The 22,922-nt window shown below is 41.2% G+C and overlaps 2 protein-coding genes across 2 annotated transcripts; one reads left to right on the top strand and one right to left on the bottom strand.

Annotated features, from left to right (window-relative positions):
- The first annotated feature begins 4,782 nt into the window (after window positions 1-4,782).
- Window positions 4,783-19,310, top strand: LOC132092815 (zinc finger protein 292-like). The gene is made up of 8 exons (XM_059499239.1): window positions 4,783-5,022; window positions 9,752-9,906; window positions 10,020-10,098; window positions 10,606-10,741; window positions 10,891-11,093; window positions 11,328-11,468; window positions 11,632-11,769; window positions 11,853-19,310. Exons 1-8 carry the CDS (start codon window positions 4,798-4,800, stop codon window positions 18,738-18,740), a joined length of 7,965 nt encoding a protein of 2,654 aa, XP_059355222.1. The 5' UTR covers window positions 4,783-4,797; the 3' UTR covers window positions 18,741-19,310.
- Window positions 19,311-20,340: 1,030 nt separating this feature from the next.
- Window positions 20,341-21,134, bottom strand: LOC132092816 (gap junction beta-7 protein-like). The gene has a single exon (XM_059499240.1). The coding sequence runs from the start codon at window positions 21,132-21,134 to the stop codon at window positions 20,376-20,378; it is 759 nt and encodes a 252-aa protein (XP_059355223.1). The 3' UTR covers window positions 20,341-20,375.
- Window positions 21,135-22,922: the final 1,788 nt, after the last annotated feature.

Genomic DNA, 22,922 nt, shown 5'->3' on the forward strand with positions numbered 1-22,922 from the left:
TACATGCACTCCCCCCACCCACAATTCCTGCCGGCCCGGGACTCGAACTCACAACCCTTCGATTGGGAGTCCGACTGTCTAACCATTAGGCCACAACTTCCCCAACTACAGCAGAACTACATCAGAACTACATCATTCTGACAGGAATCTCAGAACAGCTTGATTTTGGAAAGGGGATTTAAAAAAAAAAAAAAATTATCATTAGGATGGATGTTTACACACACTTCAAGCACATATTTATGTTCAAACAACAACAAAAGTGAATTTTGCATCCAATGACCCCTTTAACCACAAAAACAACGAGTTAACAGAGACTGGGGGATATTTCACACCACTGGCTTTTAGAGAGAAATGAAAATTATTATTACCATTTAAATTATTTTTTATAATTATTATTATTTTAAATTACCATTTAATGTAATAGTAAACTGTAATGTATTTCTGTGATGCTCCGCTGTATTTTCAGCATCATTCCTCCAGTCTTCAGTGTCACATGATCTTCAGAAATCAGAATAATATGATGATTTACTGCTCGAGAAACATTTCTGATTACAAAAAAATCTTTTAAAATAAAAGATGTTGGGAATGTTGTTTTAATTGATAATCAGTTTTTTTTCTTTCATGTCTGTTTTTTATTTATTTAGTAAAATCACTTTAAATAACAGAAGACATCATCCTATACGAAGTGATTTCATTTTTTGATGGAAAATAATCATACAGACACCAGCGAGTATAGTCAGTTGATTTCAAGGTTTCTATTTTCAGTTAGTTTGTGCCAAATATTCCATCCGTTTGACAATATTAAAATGCCATAACCCTGTGACCAGACTATACTAATAAAGATACTGAAAAGTTTTTTAGTTGTTGTTGTTAATGTATGATTAATGCCCTATGTTTGAACAGTACATAAGAGGTTAAATGATAGTTGAGATGGGATTGGAAAGCACACCCTTACCGATCATAAAGGAGGTTTTCCTCGGAAACATCAAACCTTACAAACCTTATGAACAAACAACTGCTTTCTTCTTTCACATATGAGTCATCTTATTCATTTCTGCTCAACAATACACAGATACTGAATGACCACACTTTAAAATATGATTAAGAGCTCATTTTCTTCTGTGGAACATAAAATAAGATATTTTGAAGAATGTGGGTAACCAAACAGATGCTGGTATACCCACTGACTTCCACAGTATTGAGCAGTGTTGTAATGCAACGAAGTAAAAATACTTTGTTACAGTACTTAAATATTTTTTGGGAGTATCTGTACTTTACTTGAGTTTTTATACAAACCCGATTCAAAAAAAAGTTGGGACACTGTACAAATTGTGAATAAAAAGAAGTTTCAAATGTCAATATTTTATTCAGAATACAACATAGATGACATATAAAATGTTTAAACTGAGAAAATGTATAATTTTAAGGGAAAAATAAGTTTATTTTAAATTTCATGGCATCAACACATCCCAAAAAAGTTGGGACAAGGCCATGTTTACCACTGTGTGGCATCCCCTCTTCTTTTTTAACAGTCTGCAAACGTCTGGGGACTGTTGTAATGTTGTAATTGATGCAGTATGTGGTCTGGCATTGTCATGTTGGAAAATGCAAGGTCTTCCCTGAAAGAGACAATGTCTGGATGGGAGCATATGTTGTTCTAGAACTTGGATATACCTTTCAGCATTGATGGTGCCTTTCCAGATGTGTACCCAGATAGCAACATTGTGTCGGCCCAGATCCGGCCCACATCTGGCACCCATGGAAAGATGATCTGGCCCACATGCAGCGTGGAATGATGGCACTTGGGCGGACCGCTCCTGTTTGCCAGGACTGAGCCACAAGCAGGCCATAGCAATGCCATATGTCAGCCAAGAATAAAGAAATTAACCAGAACTGGACCTTATCTGAGCCACAAAATCTGTGTGTATTAAATATGAAGTAATTTCAGCCTTAATAAGCCTGTTAACAAGCAGAATAACTGAAGGAAAGAAGAGAACAGAAAAACAGAAGAGCAGAAACACAAGAACTACAACTGACTTCAGCCACAACCTTAGATGAAATCAACTGAAGATAAAAGAAGACATTAAATCTCTCAAGATCTCATCAGAGGAGGATTAAACAACTCCACAAACAGCTTTACCAGCTTCTCTTATTACTAACCAGACTGACTTTATTTCTGTTGGACATCTACAAAAGTTTTATTGAGAATTAAGAAAGGTTTAACACTAATGTTCTTCACCATAACAGTGATTAGTGTTTCCATTAGTTGGACTCCTAACTCTTATTTTATCTTTAGTCTTTTTTGGCTGCTGTGGCAGTGTGTTTGTTAAACGCATTTGCGGCATCAAAGAAAGCTAAAGAGAATTGAGGTCAGGTGATGCCGGTTATCTGTTGATGATTTTATAATCCTCATGAAACATGCTGATTTGCTAATATTTTATTTAAATCTAACAATTGTTTCATTAATATATTCACATCACAAACCATGTGTTTCTCCAGCATGAGGTCAAGCAATATTACAACAATCAGTTAGAAGTTTTTAACGATTTTAAAGAATTCAATCTATGATGCCACACACAGACATCAACAATCAGCACATGAATCTCAACAATGGTGACAATCAAATGTACCTTGCTGCAATGCATGCTGGGTATTAGCATAGTACAAAACTCCCAGCATGCATTGCAACATGAATAAATTATGCAGCTGAATTGTCCTATTATTATGTTTAAATCTAAATATTTGCTTATATTTTGCTTTTGTTTTTGTTGTGACAGTAGCTTTTCAGTGAAGTTCTGAATTGATCAGTTTATCTAAATATTTTTGATTGTCACCATTATTGAGATTCATGTGCTGATTGTTTATATCTGTGTGTGTCAGCATAGGTTAAGTTTTTTAAACTCATGTTTGTTAAAAGATTTTAACTGATTGTTATAATACTGCTGGATCTCACGCGGCAGAAACACAGGGTTTGTAATATGAATGTATTACTGGAACAACATTATTGTTCGATAAAAAAAAAACATCAATGAACATCAGTGTACTTCATGATGATTAAAAAACCATCAACAGATAACAGCCGACACTTGATATCATGTCACTCTAGCTTTCTTTGAAGCTGCAAATGTGTTTAACAAACACACTGTCACAGCAGCCAAAAAAGACAAACTATATAATAAGAGTTAAGAGTCCAACTAATGGAAACACTAATCACTGTTATGGTGACACACATTAGAGTTAAACCTCTGTTAATTCTCAATAAAAAACTTTTGTAGATGTCTAACATAAATAAAGTCAGTCTGGTTAGTAATAAGAGAAGCTGGTAGAGCTGTTTGTGGAGTAGTTGAATCCTCCTCTGATGAGATCTTGAGAGATTTAATGTCTTCTTTTATCTTCAGTTGATTTCATCTAAGGTTGTGGCTGAAGTCAGTTGTAGTTCTTGTGTTTCTGCTCTTCTGTTTTTCTGTTCTCTTCTTTCCTTCAGTGATTCTGCTTGTTAACAGGCTTATTAAGGCTGAAATTACTTAATATTTAATACACACAGATTTTGTGGCTCAGATAAGGTCCAGTTCTGGTTAATTTCTTTACTCTTGGCTGACATATGGCATTGCTATGGCCTGCTTGTGGCTCAGTTCTGGCAAACAGGAGCGGTCCGCCCAAGTGCCATCATTCCACGCTGCATGTGGGCCAGATCATCTTTCCACGGGTGCCAGATGTGGGCCGGATCTGGGCCGACACAATGTTGCTATGTGGGTAAGCTGCCCATGCCCCACACACTCTTGCAACCCCATACCATCAGAGATGCAGGCTTCTGAACTGAGCGCTGATAACAACTTGGGTTGTCCATGTCCTCTTTAGTCCAGATGACATGGCGTCCCAGTTTTCCAAAAAGAACTTCAAATTTTGATTCGTCTGACCACAGAACAGTTTTCCACTTTGTCACAGTCCATTTTAAATGAGCCTTGACCCAGAGAAAACGCCTGTGCTTCTGGATCATGTTTAGATATGGCTTCTTTTTTGACCTATAGAGTTTTAGCCGGAGACGGCGAATGGCACGGTGGATTGTGTTCGCAGACAGTGTTTTCTGAGTATTTCTGAGCCCATGTTGTGATTTCCATTACAGTATCATTCCTGGCCACAATCAACAACCTGTTCAGAGATGTGTTGAACTGTGTAAGGCAAATGGTGGTCACACCAGATACTGACCCCCCCGGATGCCCCAATACAGTAAAACTGCACATTTTAGAGTGGTCTTTTATTGTGGCCAGCCTATGGCACACCTGTGTAATAATCACACTGTCTAATCAGCATCTTGATATGCCACACCTGTGAGGTGGATGGATTATCTCGGCAAATGAGATGTGCTCACTAACACAGATTTAGACAGATTTGTGAACAATATTTGAGAGAAATAGGCCTTTTGTGTAAATAGAAAAAGTCTTACATAAAAGTGTTGCATTAATAATTTTGTTTATAAATTGTTTTCTTTTTCTTCTGAATCCTGTCTTTGGGTCTGTCAGTCTGGTTTTATATATTTTTTTCTGGTTCAGGAAGTTGAACTCACTTTTCTGTCTGTACAATTTATCTCAAGACATACATTCTTATTGGTCTGTCTGTCTTCCTTTGTTAATTGCCTTTGTGAAATATACAGTATTTCATGCAGGGTATTAGTTTATAACACTTAAATGTCCAAATAGTTTTGAAACCACTGTTTAGAATATTAAATCGTATTACAAAACGCTGCACAAGTGAAACGATTGACCCGAGCGCAGTGTCACGTGACTCAGACAGTACGTCATGACGCACTGTGTCGGGAGTCACGTGACGCGCTGTGCGTACGCGGCGGAATTGGAAGTGAAGATGGCGGACGAGGAGGCCGAGCAGGAGCGCGTCGAGCGGAGCGACCCTTCCAGCGCATTAAACGCGCTCACGACGCGACTGGAAGACATAGCAGCGGCTCTGAAAAACAGCCAGGACTCTCCCGACGAGCGAGCGTCACAGTATTGCTACGAGTTCTGTCAGGTGAGCGCAGATTGTCCCGTGATGCTGCCTGTGGCATAGCACTGCTCAGCTGCACGCACAAACACTGGCTACACCGACACTAATGCGATGTAAGACTGCTTTAGATAGTGCCTTGCTATACTAGTGCACCTATAGAGGGCTATTCAGTCACTCGGCGTCGATGGTGAGGCTCAGTTAGCTCGTGTGTGCGTCGAGCAGGACTGTAAACAAGCGGCTGCAGCGCATTATCAATTACTCCGCTATATATCCTCACTGATGACTGATCACTGCCATCATCTGTCACTCTCTGCACTTATCCTTCACTGCGCATAAGTGCTGCTCATCATCACAACACTAACATGATAGCTTGACACTGCAAGGCCTAGCGCTATAATCAATATATCCACTTATCGCACAATATATCTACATGACCTTAATCAATTAATTAATGTATGTACATAATAATTTTTGGTGACGCAATATATCTCCCTTAATATTTCACCGTGTTCTATTTATTTATTTATTTTCATTCCACTGTGTCTTTTGCAGCTTCTTGAACATAACATGTAGTCATGAGGTGCTCGTTCCAATTTAAAGCATGCTTCTACAAAAACAGATTGATCTGCAGATATGGCTTTGTTTAGGGATGTGACGTACATCTGACTGCTGAGCAGTGATTTTCAACAATAGTGTGCTCCCTTAAGTTACAGAGAAAACACGGTCTGGGGAAAAATCTGTAGAAGGAAAAATCTCCATGCAAGTTCTTGTCAATTTTTCAACTCATTATTGTGCACCTTTTGTTAGAAAATTTTTATTTGCTAGTTATTCAAGGTTTTTAAGGTATCTAATAGTTTGATACGTAATTTCCATGATCCAAATATTCTTAAAATGCCATCTTGCATTATTATGCTCTTACATTATAATTATATATTCAATGTTATAAAATAGCCTTTAAAATGAATATAATATCGCTTATTGCAATTATTTCTTGGGCAATATATCGTACAGCAAAAATTGTTATTGTGACAGTCCTCATCTAATCTCTCACCCAGTGATGCACATTTCTGCATGTCAGTATCATCATGAACTGTGTAATGCAGCTATTATGATCTGCAGCTTCATCCTCATCAGCGCTGTGTCACGGGCGGCATTCCCTCTGATCTGTGCTGATGTTATACACCTGTGCTGATGTTATACACCTGTGCTGATGTTATACACCTGTGCTGATGTTATACACCTGTGATATGTAGATGTCAGTGCATTGTGAGACAGTCATGCTTCATCTGTTGTCTTAGCTCAGGATAAGAGTGAAGCACTGGTAGGTTGTTGTTGGAGAATATCAGATGTTCATGGTTTTACTGATTTGGGGGAGATTTCAAACAGTTCAGATGCTGATGGAAACAGCAGGGACATTTGTAGACCGTGAGCAGTCAGACACGCTCTCAGTCACTCAGCAGGTTTATGTGTCTGGAAATACATAGAGTTTAGACAGTGTACAGTCTGTCCTCACTACAGATAGTGACTGAGTAACAATAACTATCGTTTACCCAGTTTTACTCCTTTGCAAACTAAAAACATTCAGGATTTGCTTTGTCATATTCTGTCCCATTTAACTGATGCTTTCAAGTCAATCTCAAGTCAGTCTTACAGTTTAAAGGGATAGTTCACCCAAAAATAAAGATTTGATGTTTATCTGCTTACCCTCAGGGCATCCCAGATGTAGGTGACTCTTCAGGAGAACACAAACTGAGATTTTTAACTCAAACCGTTGCTGTCTGTCAGTCTTATAATGGCAGTGGAGGGGAATCACATCTTTGAGAGTCAAAGAAAACATACACAAACAAAACAAATTAAACCCTGCGGCTCGTGACGATGCATTGAGGTGTAAAGACATGAAACGATCAGTCTGTCCACGAAACAGCATTTATATCATTTTTTACCTCTGATTCACGCAGTGTCTAAACTGTCCTGAGCACGTTTGTTTCTATAAATACTGTTCAGTTTCTTGCACAGAACGATCCTTTCGTGTCTTTACATTTACATTTGTGTTCTACTGAAGAAACAACGTCACCTTCATCTGGGATGCCCTGAGGGTAAGCAGATAAACATCAGATTTTCATTTTCGGGTGAACTAACCAATACAGTTTTTCATCCACAGATCCAATGGTGATACAAAATAAATTTTGCATATTGCCCAGTACCCATCCAATATCAGTGTATAATATCGGTTTCTCTCTAATTACACACTAATAAATTATAAATGAGGCTGTCAGAAGGATCACATTTTTTTTATACATTATTAGTCATACTGTAATTATGATTAATGGCATAACTGTCTTCATTATTCACTCATTTCACTTGTTGTAAAATCAGAGAGTCTTTCATTCATATTAGACTTCTAATCACAGTCAAATAGGCCTGGATGATTTCCTTGGAGGCCTTGAAAACATTAACAGTTAAAACATTAGCCTAAATGTAATACAATTATTTAAATTATCCTTTCCCTCAACTTTAACCTTGGTCTTAACATGTTCAAGTGATACTTGCTGGATCTTTCAGCTGCTTTTGACACGGTTAACCACCTGATCCTCCTATCAACCCTACTGGCAAAGGGCATCTCAGGAACCGCACTCCAGTGGTTTGAGTCCTACCTATCAGATAGGTCCTTCAAAGTATCTTGGAGAGGTGAGGTGTCCAAGTCTCAACATCTAACTACTGGGGTGCCTCAGGGCTCAGTTCTTGGACCACTTCTCTTCTCTGTCTACATGGCATCATTAGGTTCTGTCATTCAGAAACATGGCTTTTCATAACACTGCTATGCTGATGACACTCAACTCTACCTCTCATTCCATCCTGATGATCCGACGGTAGCTATTCGCATCTCAGCTTGTCTAACAGACATTTCTTCCTGGAGAAAGGACTAGGATCTTTTGGCTTTAACAAACCCATCACTTCATCACAGTTTCATCATCCAGCTTTGCACATCAACCATAATTCCTTCAAAGACAGCCAGAAAACCCCAGAGTTGTGATTGATGATTAGCTGAATTTCTCAGATTACAACTGCCCCGTCCTGCAGATTTGTTGTATACAACATTAGTAAGATCCGGCCCTTTCTTTCAGAACCACTCCTTGCTCAAGCTCCTGGTCTGTCCGTGAGTTTGCTCTGGCTACCAAACACCACTCACATCAAATTCAGGGCATTAATGTATGCCTACAAAACCACCCCTGGCACTGCACCCCTTCCCCTAAATGCACTGTTCAGAATTATGTGTCCTCCAGAAGTGAACAGTGGATCATAGTGCCATTCTAAAGAGACACAATCACTTCCACAGACTCTTACAGGAAGTGTTTCCTGCTGATGGAGTGACCTTCACCATCTTCAAGAAACGGCTAAAAAACACACATCTCTACATGTGACACTCTAACTCTAGCATGCTTTATTCAGTTTCTAATCTATCTACTTTTTATTCCTTCTATAAATTCTTAAAGAAAAACTTGTAACAGAATACAGCTACTTGCATATTGTTGCTCTTTTGTTGGTTTGATTGCTTCTATGGCTCTCATTTATAAGTCACTTTGGATAAAAGTGTTTGCTAAATGATGACGTGATTAAGGAGTAAATGCAGCAGTGCATGCTTGTACTAATAAGATCTCCACACTGATGACCTTTGACCTTGTCTGGTCTGATGTAATGACTTCTGATGAGACGCGTTTATGTCTGACAGCTGTGTTTGGGGATGTTCATTTTGTAGTATGGCATTGGTTGTAAATATCTGTTGATATGGTTAATACGACCTTTCTAGTGATGTCAAACGTACTGGTTATACAGAACCAAATCGATATCCACATAACTGTGTCTGTCTGTCTGTCTGCACCGGCGTCTTTCACGTGTTTAGGGCTGCATGATTTGAGACTTCACAACAGCACACGCAATCTTACCCACAGAAAGTTAAAGATGCATTCTGGTGTAGAAAAAAAGATATTTATATAATATGGTTTAGGGAAGCAACATTACAAGACCAAGATGTTTCCCTGATTATCAACATCATCATGATTGCAATGTGACACTGATTTTATACAATAGTATTTCAATAAACAAGTTGTTATAATTAATTGACTTATATTTTACATAAAATGTACGGTTTCGCTCAATTTCGCTGATGAATCTTTCCAATCAAAGCCACATCAGTGTCTCTGAGCAACACAGTGGTGTTTCGTTACTGAATGAATCCATGTTTGTGAATGAATGAGTGAGTTAATGATTCAGTGGCCCATTCAGAAAGACGGTCACATGCCTCCTTTCTGAATGAATCGGTTGAATGAATGACTAAATGACTCGCTCATTAAAAAAAACTTTTATTTGTATGTTTAAAAAATATGTAAATCTTATACAATTATTTATGCAGTTGAACTAATGAACTAATATTTTGAAGAACAGGCCCTGCAACAATTGCAACTGCAACAAATCCCATAGACAGTAGGGTTTTCAGTTTGGTTGTGATGGCTTAGCACATCAGTGTGGTTTTTGAGATTTAAAATGTGATTCATTTAAAACAAGTAAACCACAACAAAAAAACTCTGGTACGCTTCTGTGAGAAAGACATGGTACAGCAAGTCTTGCACTTAACCGAATCTTTTATTTATTTTTTTTTATGTCAAATGATCACCGTTTTCATGATTGATCATCGCTGTCACTTTTGAATGACACTTTTTGTAAATGTTGACATGGGTGTTTGTGCTGGTTTCAGACGCTGGTGGAGTATGTGAGTCTGTGGAGGATTGAGGACGAGCCGTTATCAGTTCTGGAGGTCTACATCACTGCACTGATGAGCTTTGCACAGGCGTCCCCGTGCCTTTCCACCCAGTGTGAAGAGGTGCCAGTCCTGCTCGACAGGCTCTCACTGTAAGTATGCACTTAAGTGCGCTAGTAATTCACAAAGCTGATCATCTTTTTCTGTTAATTTTTACTTTGTTATTTGAGTTTAATTTGAGTATTTGGTGCTTTTCTTTCTGTAGGAGTTGTGCAGAGTTGCTGCTTTCTCTGCCCCGGAATATCCCAGATGCATTGTGGGACAGGTTCAGGTCATCTGTCCAGGTAAATTTACCAGGCTTAAGCTCTTAGAGTCTTAGGGCTGGGTATCATTCAGAAATTTTCAATATTGATACCAATACCTTGACTTTGATACCGGTTTCTTTTTTCTATACCAACTTTATGAAAACCATATTCAGCCTTGTTTAGTGTTTGCATTGGTCAGCTTTGTTGACTTCTACAGCACTGTTGTCAAAAGTTCAGATGTTGTTACTGAAATTGTAAAAATGGGACGATACCAGCATTTCCAGCAAGCATTTTGTACAGTGTTGGCCGATCAGAGCTGTTTGAGAATCCACACAACAGCGCGGGAAATGCTGGTATCGTCATTTTTTTAAATTACTTTACTGACTGGTACCAACATCGGCACTTTTGACAACACTATTCTACAGTAATGGACAGCATTAGTTCTAAAGATGTCCCTAGTCCGTAACTTGATAGTAAACAACAAATAAGAGGCATGCTGTTTGCAGTGCATGTTGGTTTATTTTGTGTGCTGTCATGTACCTGTAGATTGCCCATCCTCTGGTACAGGAAAAGGAAATCAGCAATCTAATGATTCTCTCCAGCATCGCACGAGAGCAAGGGGTCTGGAGCAATCCCACACTGCAGGGCATTCTCACCAACAACATGCCACCGCAAGAGAAAGGTGCTGCTTGTTATCCTCAGATGTTCTTCAGAACCTATAAATGAACGTTTCTCTCTTCGTCATTTATGACCTGACAACAGAACTGAGATTTTAGTAGAGTTAGCATTGAAAATGCATTAGCGTAGCATTGAAAAGTATTTTCTCTCTAGTCCGTGAGTTCCTCGCTGTGGAAGGACCAGCACTGCTGCGGATGCGATTGAAGCACTTGATCAAAGAGAGCTGTGTAGATCAGGCTGCGTCGCTGGCCAAGGCCTGTGCTGAGCTCTCGGAGTTTGAGGAGAAGGGACACTTTAAACAGATGTACCTGGTTTGTTTGTGCACTGCTGCTCCACAGGATGTTGTAATGGAAGAGGTAAGACACTGGATGGTTTATTGAGAATATATACTTCTATGTCTGCATCTCACCACTTCTGTTCAGATTTAGTATATATTAAATACTATATTCTAAAGCTTAACTCTAACTGCAACATATTTAAATAGTGTGAATTCAAGCTTGGTTGTTGTCTTAAGGCCTTTGGAAGTAGGCCTACTTTTTCATATTTCAGTAGACAAACAACATCAGTGGTTTCTTTTACTACCTTTTCAGCTCTCAAGAGTGGACTGTCGTGATGCTTTAGAGATGATCTGCAACCTTGAGGCTGACGGTGATGAGAAAGCTGCCTTTACGTTGTGTTCTGGTTTTTTGACCCGTCAGATTCTACAAGAAGAGTCCTACTGTGCTTGGCAAGTCACAAATGTTACCAATGCCAGAATAATTGGTGTAGAGTTAAGAAATGACAATTAAGAGTTTGCTGCAGCTAAGATAAATATCTTTGAACAAGTGGTAATTTAACGTGTTATTTTCCATTTCTAAATAGTTTGACAGATGTCATGTGTTCTCTGGCAGGGAGTTGACTCTGTTCTGGGGGAAACTGCTCAAACGGTTAGAGACTTCAGAGCAAGGCTTTTTGGACCGATGCCGTCAGATCTCATTTCTGTCTAAGACTGTGTTCCACCTGCTCTTTTTCATTAAAGTCATCCAGTCAGAGGTGAGCCTTCTCTTTTTCTCACTTCATGCAGTTAGTTTTTAGCATAATACTAAGTATTAATTATTTATTATCCATATCACCAGATGGACAAAGCTGGACTTTCGACTTGTGTAGAGCTCTGTATACGAGCTCTGCGGTTGGAGTCGTGCGAAGGGAACACCAAGGCCACTGTCTGCAAAACCATTTCCTGCCTCTTACCCTCAGACCTGGAGGTCAAAAGGGCCTGCCAGCTGACAGAGTTTCTCCTGGAGCCAACAGTGGACTCCTACTATGCGGTTGAAACTCTTTACAATGAGCCAGACCAGAAGCTAGATGAGGAAGATCTACCAGTACCGAACTCTCTGCGCTGTGAGCTCCTTTTAGTCCTCAAAACCCAGTGGCCTTTTGATCCTGAGTTCTGGAACTGGAAGGCATTAAAACGCCACTGTTTAGGTCTTATGGGGGAGGAGGCCTCGATTGTGTCCTCCATTGATGAACTGAACGACGGTGAACCTGAAGGCTTAGGCGGAGAGACCAGCATATTTAGTGAGGAGTTCAAGGAAGTCTCACAGCGTTTTGTGGATGCAACAAATGAACTAAATGAAATAGAAGATCAGAGACAGAAGAACAAAGAGCTGAAAAAGTTAAGAGAAAAAGGTTTTGTCTCAGCTAGGTTTAGAAATTGGCAAGCTTACATGCAGTACTGTGTTTTGTGTGATAAGGAGTTTCTTGGTCACCGAATAGTGCGTCATGCGCAGACTCACTTCAAAGATGGATGCTACACCTGCCCGATATGTACAGAGACATTTGAAACGAGAGAGACTCTTGAACCACATGTTGCATCTCATGTCAAGCTTTCATGCAAAGAGCGTCTCGCTGCAATGAAGACTAGCAAGCAGTTAGCCAACCCTAAAACAGCAGCTCCTGTCATAGCTGCTCTGAAAGCTAAAAGCAGTGAAAATCAAGTCCGTAAGACCAAGACAAAAAATAACTGTGGTGTGCAGTACAACAAACTTCGCAATGGAGATGCCAATGACTCGTGTGAAGAGAATATTTGTCCAGTCCATAGCTGCAGGAGGGGTTTTAAATATTTCCGTAATCTGGTTGCCCATGTGAAGGATCATGGTGACAACGAAGAAGCGAAGCGATTCCTTGAAATGCAGAGCACAAAAGTGGTGTGCCAGTATTGCCGTCGTCAGTTTGTCAGTGTTGATCACCTGAACGATCACCTCCAGATGCACTGTGGCACCAAACCATACATTTGCATACAGCTAAATTGCAAATCCAGCTTTGACTCCAATACCGAACTTATTGTACATAAGAAAGACCACACGGTCTTCAAGGCTAAGTGTATGTTTCCGAGTTGTGGCAAGATTTTTCATGAAACCTACAAACTGTATGACCATGAGGCACAACATTATAAAACATTTACCTGCAAAGCACCAGACTGTGGTAAAGTGTTTCATTCACAGTCTGAGTTAGACCTCCATGCAGAGGGCCACGTCACAAAAGTGGAAGGCCAGGGGACTGATAGTCAAAGTATTCAACCAGCAGAAGCTCATCCAGACCACTCCAATCAAATTGATCAGGGCTGTGCTCAGCCTGGTTCTCTTTCTGTCACCCACTTGAATGACAATGGCACAGACTCTCAGGTGGATGGTCCATCTGGCATGGTGATAAAGCATTCTGTTGAAAATATGCTAAGTAGCGCCTTTACGGTTTCTGATCAAGAGTGTGTCAATCCTGGGACAAGTAAACCTGAACAACAACACATCCATCAGCCTATCCCCCAGATCAATGACCACCTGTCAACCGTGGGCCCTCACATGCCACACCTAAATCAGCCAAGACCAGAGGAATCTCTTCTGAAGACCTTGATGAGTGAGTCAGAACCCATGCCATCTACATCTTCATACAAGAGTGTATTAGAGGACTTTCTGCCTGTCCCACCAGCTGATGGTCAGCTGCAGACCGTTGATTCAGGTGCTGCTCCATTATACAACAATAGCAATGAACTATTTAGGCAGTATAATCCCAACCCTTTGCCTCCAGTTCAGGCATCATATCAGAGCTTGTATAGCAGTGACATGACAACTCCAACACCGGCCTCCCACAATGCAACACCACTTGTCTCGTTGGGTCAGATGCTTCCTCCTGTTTCTCAGACGCTTCCTCTACAAATAGCTTCCGTACCTAATAATGGGCAAGTATTGGAGAACAAATCAGTGAGACCAGTTGACACAGACATTATCCCAGTGGTAAAAGACAAAGAGAGACACAAATGCCAACATGAATCATGTACGCGAGACTATAGCTCTTACAGAAGTGTTACTAAGCACATGAGGGCTGTTCATCCCGATTTTTACGCGCAGTGGAAGCTAGCAAGGAAGAAAAATTTGGGGGTCAAATCCAAAATCAGATCTGTATCTGTAAATGGAAGCCGCAATACAGTTGTCAAACCACAACACCAGCTGGGCCAAAGAGTCCCTGGGCCTGGTGTCCAGACACAGAATCCCCTCGTCCAGCCTGCTCCCTACACAAGCAACTGTACGAACCCCAACTATCCTTCTGTTTCCTCTCATGTCACCGCTTCCCCAGGGCATATCCGTACCAATGAAATGGACAATATATTAGATCCCATTGCTCTCTCTCATCTTAGAAATGGCACAAATCAGCCTGAAATGGCAGCAGACCATTTGTGGGACCCCAGGAACAATTCAGTACTCCGGCAACAGACATGTCATTCTCAGTCAGTGACACAAAACATGAACACGCTTCCTAGCAGTCATTTTACTCACCTGAATGCAGCTTCTAGTGATGGTGCGCAGCAGAGAGTAATGAGCTATACTACTCTACAACCAAATAATAATCCTAATGTTAACCCAGGGCCTGCTCAAGCAGACCGTGTTCAAACACTCAATGGCACCTCAGGTGGCAGTCTGCATTCACTCTGCGATCTCATTCCTCCTCAGCAAGTCATGAGCCCTAATGCGCCCATTAATTCTCTAGCAGAGACAAATCTGGGATCTGCTCAAATGTCTGTGTTGCCCTCTTACACTGACAATTTGAACAATTCAGTTCCCAGGGATTCCCCAGCAGACTATCTGCAGCAAACAAACAACGGATTGTTCTCTGCAGTAGTGAAGTTGGAAAGATCTGGAGAGACAGCTTTAGGTTTACCGCTTCCTAACAATGAAATTCCTCCATCAAACGGGAGTTCTCCAAGTTCTCAGAGTAACACTGGAAATGTGTCAAATGATGGGGGCAAAAAAAGAGTTAAGCGAAGCAGAAGAACAAAATGGCCTGCCATCATTAAAGATGGCAAGTTCATTTGCCGCAGGTGTTATAGAGAATTCCAGAGTCCCAAATCTCTGGGAGGACATTTATCTAAGCGGGTTCATTGCAAGCCATTTGATGAAACTGACCTGACAGCAGACCTCCCCAGCTCATTTCTTGATCTTCTCAACTCACCTCATCCAACATCGTCTTCATATGTGAACCTGCCACAGCCTAAGGGACCCCTTGATCCAAAATTATTCCCAAATGTTACTTTTCCCCAAGCCAATGGCACCTACGCTAGCAATGACAAACAAACGGGAGGGGTATTGAAGCAAAGCCCGTCAAATCTGTGTGCGAGCTCTGGACAAGAACAGCAGACTGTTTCAAACCCATGTGATCCATATACTCAGAGCAGTCGTATTTCAGAAACTAGTGTCATACAGCATACTGCTAGTGTCAAACATCAGCTACAAGTTACAGGTTATTCTGAGATGTCTGAACCGCTGTTTAATGAGAGTGTCAGTGATCCTCTTCTCTCTCAGTTGTTGGCTGATGACCAATCTACGTCCAGCCTGAACAGTGGTTTTTCAGATCATGTCAGTCAAATTCTTCAAGCTGAAACTTCAAACAAAATGAAAGAAATCAAGGAAAAAACACCCAACAGCAATGCAAGTGACTTATCAAATGATGGACTTCTGGCAGCCATGGCAAGTCTTGCTCAAAACTTTGGGTCTGAAAAGAGTGTCAAAGAAAGACTACGTGAACAGATATTAGCTGGAGACCTTCACAAAAAAAGCAGCATGCCTCGTGGATCGAGTGTTGACAGTTCCTGCTCACAAATGTCTGTTGCAAGTCCCGTCAGTGGGGATCCACAGCGTATCTCAAACCTTATTCAGAATGCATCTCAAAGTGAGCAGCAACTTGCCGGAAACACAGCCGAAGTCCCTGTCGATGCGGTTTCACAATTGGATGACGTGAGCTCAGATGATGGCATAATTCACACGATTTCATCCGTGTTTTCAGGAAGTGTTGGCAATGATCAGCCCAACCATACACCCATAACCAGAGAGGATGAAGTGTTGGAAATCCAAAAAGCTCTTGAGAAGCTTGACCTAGACAGAGAAATCAGTGAAGTCACCAGAACTGTGGATAGTCCTGTGGTGAATGATGAACCGCTTAATAAGCCAGAGTCCAAAGATTTACCCATTAAGTTACCAAGTTATGTGAAACCATTTGCATGTGACGCAAATGGTTGCACTTACAGTGCCATGACAAAAGATGCTCTTTTTAAACACCTTGTTAAGCTGCACAATTACACAGATGGCATGCTTACTCAAATGAAAGACCAGTTTAATGTTGCCCCTTTCAGCTGTCAGAAATGTTCCAAGTCCTTCACACGCAACTCCAACCTCAAAGCACATTATTTGACAGTTCACAACTTTTCACAGGAAGATATAAAGAAGATGAAAATGGAGTCTCAGTCCAATCACAGGCTCCCAGAGAGTGCTAGAGGAAGCCCTTGTCCAGTGCCAGACATCCCCAGTTCAGTTAAAAAAACTAAACTTGTGGATGCATGTCAACAGCAGAAACGTGGTAAAAGTGCTTCAGGCTCCATTAAAAAAGATAATGTTAAAATATCACGGTGCATCCCTCCATCACTTGTCCAGAAATCGTCCTTTGTTTCTCAAGGCAAAAGTCTTGCCATGGAAACTCCTCCGGTAACTCCGCAAAATCAGATGCCAATTCAGCCATCAGTTATTGTGTCTGGCTGTTCTTCAGTGACTCCAAGGATGGATCCGAATGCAAAAGGATGGTTTTCCACAAAGTCCCCAGATTCTGGTCCGACCCATGTGTCCCCATTAAAAGAGATTCTGCCCATTGCCTCTTTTACCCAGAATCCTTCGGCACCAGTACAAACACAAAATCAGTCCTTCGACAAAAAGCCCAAAACTCCCAGCAAGCCTCGAGTGGCAAAGCCAAAAGAATCTCCCAAAAAAATGAAAGAGAAAAAATCTGAGTCCGATGACATTTTTAGCCCATACAGACCTTACCGTTGTGTTCACCAGGGCTGTGTGGCAGCTTTTACAATTCAACACAATTTGATCCTACATTATAAAGCTGTGCACCAATCTGCTTTGCCTAAATTTGAGGTCAGCGGTCAAGAAGAACCGAACGAAGATGACGCCGAGGACAAGGATAGAAGTGAAGAGAGCGATGAAAAGCTAGACATGGACGTCAAGGAGGTGGATGAGTTCAGGTGTCAAGTCAAAGATTGCTCCTGCATTTTTCAGTCAGTTCCAGACTTGCTCCAGCATTACCTTCAGCTCCACAAATTAACTCTTGAGAAAGCAGGTGCCATGATGTGTAGTATCAACCTGGGCAGGTTTCAGTGTGATCAGCCGAACTGCTCAGAGACGTTCACTGCTTTCTGGAAATATATCAGCCATGTGGATCAAGAGCATAAAGAAACTGAGCTCTCAAAAGTCGACCCCATAGAGGGGATGTTCAGATGCCCGTTGGAAGGATGTGAATGTGCATACAGCACACGGTCAAATCTACTGCGTCACACCATGAAGAAACATCAAGATGTGTACAAACGGCTGCTCATGAACCCACGAGAAGGAAAGAGTGGGGTTAAACTCGGTCGTCCCAGGAAGTATGTTATTGATGTTGTTGAGAAAGAGAACAGAGAAACTAACAAGAAACCTGTTAAGAAGGGAGCTCTTAAAAAGAAAAAAGTCAATAAAAATAACTGGACCAAATATGGGAAACCCATTTTGAAAACGCAAGAAGAAGCTTCAGCAATGTGCACCAAACGCTTGCAACTGCAGTATGCTTGTATGATAAAGGGTTGCGAAACAGTGACCAGTTCAGAGCGGAATATAATGAAACATTATCTTCAGCATGGACTCCCAAAACAGTATCTGGAAGAACAGAGGAGCAACTTCATATACTGTAAAAGGATACCCAGATCCAGATACAAGCGCATCGCTTCCAGAAGCGACGACACGGACAATTCAGAGGAGAGCTCCATCGAGACGACTGAGAACGAGGAAGTCGCTGAGCCTGGCCAGAGTGAGTCCGAGTTCTCCAAGCCTACTTCTGAGAAAGAAAGCACAGAGGATGCCGATCTGTCCGACGCAAAGCCTTCTACAGACACTTGCTCGGAGATATCTGTGGTAGTTAAGAGACGGAGAGGACGTCCACGCAAGGGGGAGAGGGAATCAAACAAGTCCTTAGGACCTAAAAGGGTGACAAGACTAAGAACCGCAAGGGGTTCTGCAGTCAGTTATGTGGACGTAAACTCTGACTCCACGTCCTCCAGCACCACCATGGCACAGGAAGATGCCTCTGGTCAAAATACACCACTGAGTTCATTCAAGCCCATGGGATTTGAGGTGTCCTTTCTTCAATTTCTGCAAGAATCAAAGACGTCCCAGAAGAGAAAAGCTACGGTACCCTTGAACGGAAATGCACGCAAAAAAGCCACTACTTTCCACCTCAAGACTGCGACTGTTGTGTGCAAAAGATCCGATGCCCTATTGCATTCGAGAGAAGTTCTGCAACTTGTTGAATTTAAAAATCCCCAAAAGTCGACCTCACTCGGCAACATCACCTTTGAGGTGCAAAAGGTTTTTTCGGGTGTCTATGAAATTCTTCTCAAGCAGCTTCATGAAATGCGACCCACGGTGATCCTTCATAAAGAGGATTGATGTACTGACTCTTGTGTCATGTTGTCTGAACTCAGGATAAGGTTGATGGCTAACTTGCTGCAAACCAGTGCCCAATCATTAGTTGTACCTGGTAGTTGATCTCCAGTTGGATGTGAATGCTGAATGATCGTGGCTTGTCAAGGAGCTGTGGGATGTTTGGTCTGGAAAACACTACACACCCACTATCTTAAAGGTCCCTAGTGCGATGTTTATTACTTAACTGTGTACGTTAAGCTCACTTTATAGTTGCAGTAGATGAGAAATACCTCTAAAGCATGTATGTCCTTATGAAGCTGTTCAGCACATTTCTGTTGCCTTTGGAGCTAATTTTATTTTTGAGTGTTGGATAGACTCGTAAGTTTTAATATTCCAGTGGACTTTTTTCTATCCAGCTGAAATTCTGATGTTATGTAGTGCTGTGTATAATTCGTAAGTGTTTTGGTCCTGTTTACCTTGTAAATCTGAAATTTGTCAATAATGTGTGTGGCTCTTTGATCAACTACTGCCACCAGCAGTCTGTATGTTAATCAATCGCAACCAATTTAATACAGCTTGCATTTTGATACTCTGCGTTGGTCTGATCCTTACATGTCTCCACGGCATGTGATTTTGAAAGTTCAGCATTGTAAATGTTTTATTGAAATTCTAAAACTGCTATGAGGGATTAGCTCTGTATAAAAACAGCTATACCATATATACTTGGAAACAAAAATGGTTGACTGTTTGTTGACATTGACTGTATATGTCAGGACATAGTGGTAAATGCTTTTAAAGATGTAGTCATTTTAGTTTTTCTTTCTGTTCTTTCAAGCCACTTACTTTTTAATAACACACTGATCCACCTTGGTTATCTGACAAGGTTATTTATTTTAGACATGATAAAGAACAGTCCACATAAATACAGGTGGTTCCACTTTATATTAGGTGTCTTTGACCAGCTTTTATGTACTTATAACGAATGGTTTGGTACTTATGTGTACTTATGTTCCTGTTGAATTGCAAAACACTTTATTGAGGTGTAATACAGTTTAAGTTAGGGGCATGATTAGGAACGGTTAGGATTAAGGGTCAGCAGTGTAACTACAGAAAGGTGTTTTAAATGCAAGTACAATGTGATTAGATTAATTTTAATTTTCCAAAATTAATTTAGAAGTACATAGTAGTTAAAGAAAGTTCATAAAAAGTGGGTCCGTACGATTTAACCAAATGGTCCTCATCTGGTTTTGTAATTGGACAGTACCACAATTATTTATTAAATAAAAATATTAATATTACCATGAAAAAAAATATGCAAAATGATCAACATGACTCTCTTAATAATGAAACAAACAGGTTTGGTAACAATAGTAAAAGTCATAAACATACTGTGGTTGACAAACTTACCCTCATTTCAAATGAACCTGTATTTAATGTCATCGATGTTGTATGTTTCTATATAGTGCCGTTTTGTTGATGGTTTGTGAGGATGAGGGCATGTTGACATCTAATTTGAGTACAGTATAACAAAAGATATGGGAAGTGTTTGCTCTTCCTCTTTGAAAGTTCCTACAACTGTGTGCTCTGCTAACATAGCTCTACGTGACTGCTGTCAGTGGAGAAGAACTGGTGTAGCACGCATGGACATATCCCAAGCGTTCACGCAGCAGCAAGCTTTGGGCTTTCCCTTCCAGCTGGTGAAGAATGAGACGTGGCTAGCGGCGGCGGTGAGCCGAGAGTGAGCGTGGACGGAGGCCCTCTCTCGTGCACAGGAGTGTACCTCTTACTGAAGCACTTCCAGCACTGCTTCCATATGATGTACATCATCTCCAACACATTCAGTACAATGCACAGTATAGACGTACAGCCCATGATGTAAAGGAAGATTTTCTTCTCGGTGGCTTTCGCGATGTAGCAGTCCACCGTGTTGGGACAGGGGCTCTCGTCACACCGGAGCAAGCGGGGAACGTGGAAGCCGCTGTACAGGAAGTAGAAAGCCAGCAGAGTAGCCACCTCGAAGGACGTCTTGAGGATGAGACTCGTGATGTAGGTGAAGAACAGTCCTCCGTCGAGGCTGCCTTTGTCCTGGTACAGCTTCCTCTTGTACTTGCTCTCTCTGTGCTCCCTGTAAGCCACGTGCAGAGCCACCAGCAGCGACGGGGTGGACACCGTGATCAGCTGAATGGCCCATAACCGCACTTGAGAGATGGGGAAGAAGCGGTCGAAGCACACCTGCTCGCAGCCCGGCTGCTGTGTGTTGCAGACGAAGTCTTTGAACTCGTCCTTCCACACCTGCTCGGCGGCGGCCACGTACACCAGGATGCGGAACACGAAGAGGATGGAGAGCCAGACCCGTCCGACCACAGTCGAGTACTTGTTCACCCCGCTCAACACATTCTCCAGGAACCCCCAGTTCATGTTTCATCGGGCTGCTGCGGAGTCAGAGGCAAACCAGGAGTTAAATGCCTTGTACCATGTACACTCGGAAAAATAAAGGACTTTTTACATTAAACTTTCCTTTATAGAGGCTCTTTATAGTGCAAAAAGTTTATTTCGATCAGTGGTTATTACATGCTAGATTTCCAGCTTTGAGGCTCCAGGCTTTAGATGATTAAAATGCATAACATTGACGTGCTGGATGTTTAATAAGAGAGAGCGAGAGCAGTGGCACTCTTTAGACTTTTAATCCATAATCATCTATCAAGACACTTTTTCAGAGCATTCTCAAATCTATATTTGCTTTATTTGCCAAGTGTGCACAGACACATGAAGATCTTTTCTTGTGAGATACTTCTTAAATAAATGTGAAGTATGTACCTTTCCTGCAGTCTGATTCCCTTTTGCTCGGCGTGGTCTTCGGCTGCTGCTGACAGACTGGAAATGCACCGAGAGCAGCTTCTCTCTGTTATTTGATAGTCAAACACACCTGGTGTAAGTGCCACACCTGTTTGGTTACTATGGAGGACTCTTATGTCAATGGAAACGCTCTGCTCTGACCCGGCTGATAGAGGACAGTGTTTGTAGTGTTTGCAGAATGCGTGAGATGTTGTGAGCCTCATAACCTGTTAGTGTTAGCAGTATAAACAGTCATGCGGGTCGAGTTCAGTGGAAACGGCTCTGACGCACCCACTCGTGCCCTTCAGACGCGATCAGTCTCCATGGTCATGGCTGTCTCTCCGCGCTCGGATGAACAGGAAACACTCCACACACAAACCCTCACAATGCTGTCACTCTGCATGGTCAGCTTTCATGGAAAACCTCATGTCTGGAGAATCAGATTTTGATGTAACTTTCTGTACATGAGAACTTCCCCATGCTGTGGGTTTGTCTTTGACTGCACTGATGCAGATTAATGAGGGTTATTGCAGACAAATGCAAGTAAACCTGTAGATGTGTGTAACCCAACAGGTTATGTGTGCAGTGTTAATGACAAACGCAGGCTGTTTGTGCATGAATTACTGATGAGCTCAGTGGCACTGATAGTGTTACCAGCTGAGAAAACCACACAGTCTGCTGTGAAACGCCTTCACTTGGTATTACCAACAGGTGGTTTACTTTCTTAATTTTATGTTCCTGTTTTTATTGTGGCTGATTCTTCAGTGTGCATTGTTCTAGAGAGAATCATGGTTGTTTTTATAATCTTTCTTCATGCTTCACCTCCGAGATGTCATCAGTACCTGTTTAGAAACACTTTGATGTACATTGCTCATTTATGTTCAGATTTATGACAAACCTCTTGAGATGTACTGGTTCACTACAAAGGAAATGCAATGATCAATTCATCAATCTACAAGCAGACAAACAAATGATAAAAAAAGATAGCAACCAAATTGCTGCAGTCATTCAGGCAAAAGGAGCCACAACTCCTCATACTTTTCAGTTGGCCAAGATTTCTAAAAATCCTTTCTTTGTATTGGTCTTAAGTTATATTCTAATTTTCTGAGATACTGAATTTGGGATTTTCCTTACATGTCAGTTATAATCATCAAAATTAAAATAAATAAACATTTGAAATATATCAGTCTGTGTGTAATGAATGAATATAATATACAAGTTTCACTTTTTGAATGGAATTAGTGAAATAAATCAACTTTTTGATGATATTATAATTATATGACCAGCACCTGTATAGACTAAATAAATCCATGGCATTGATTAGTGAACGGCTTGCATCAGTGCAGCTCTGTTTCTCTGAAACAGCAGAGG

Source organism: Carassius carassius, chromosome 18, assembly GCF_963082965.1.
Source record: "Carassius carassius chromosome 18, fCarCar2.1, whole genome shotgun sequence".
NCBI classification, from domain to species: Eukaryota; Metazoa; Chordata; class Actinopteri; order Cypriniformes; family Cyprinidae; genus Carassius; species Carassius carassius.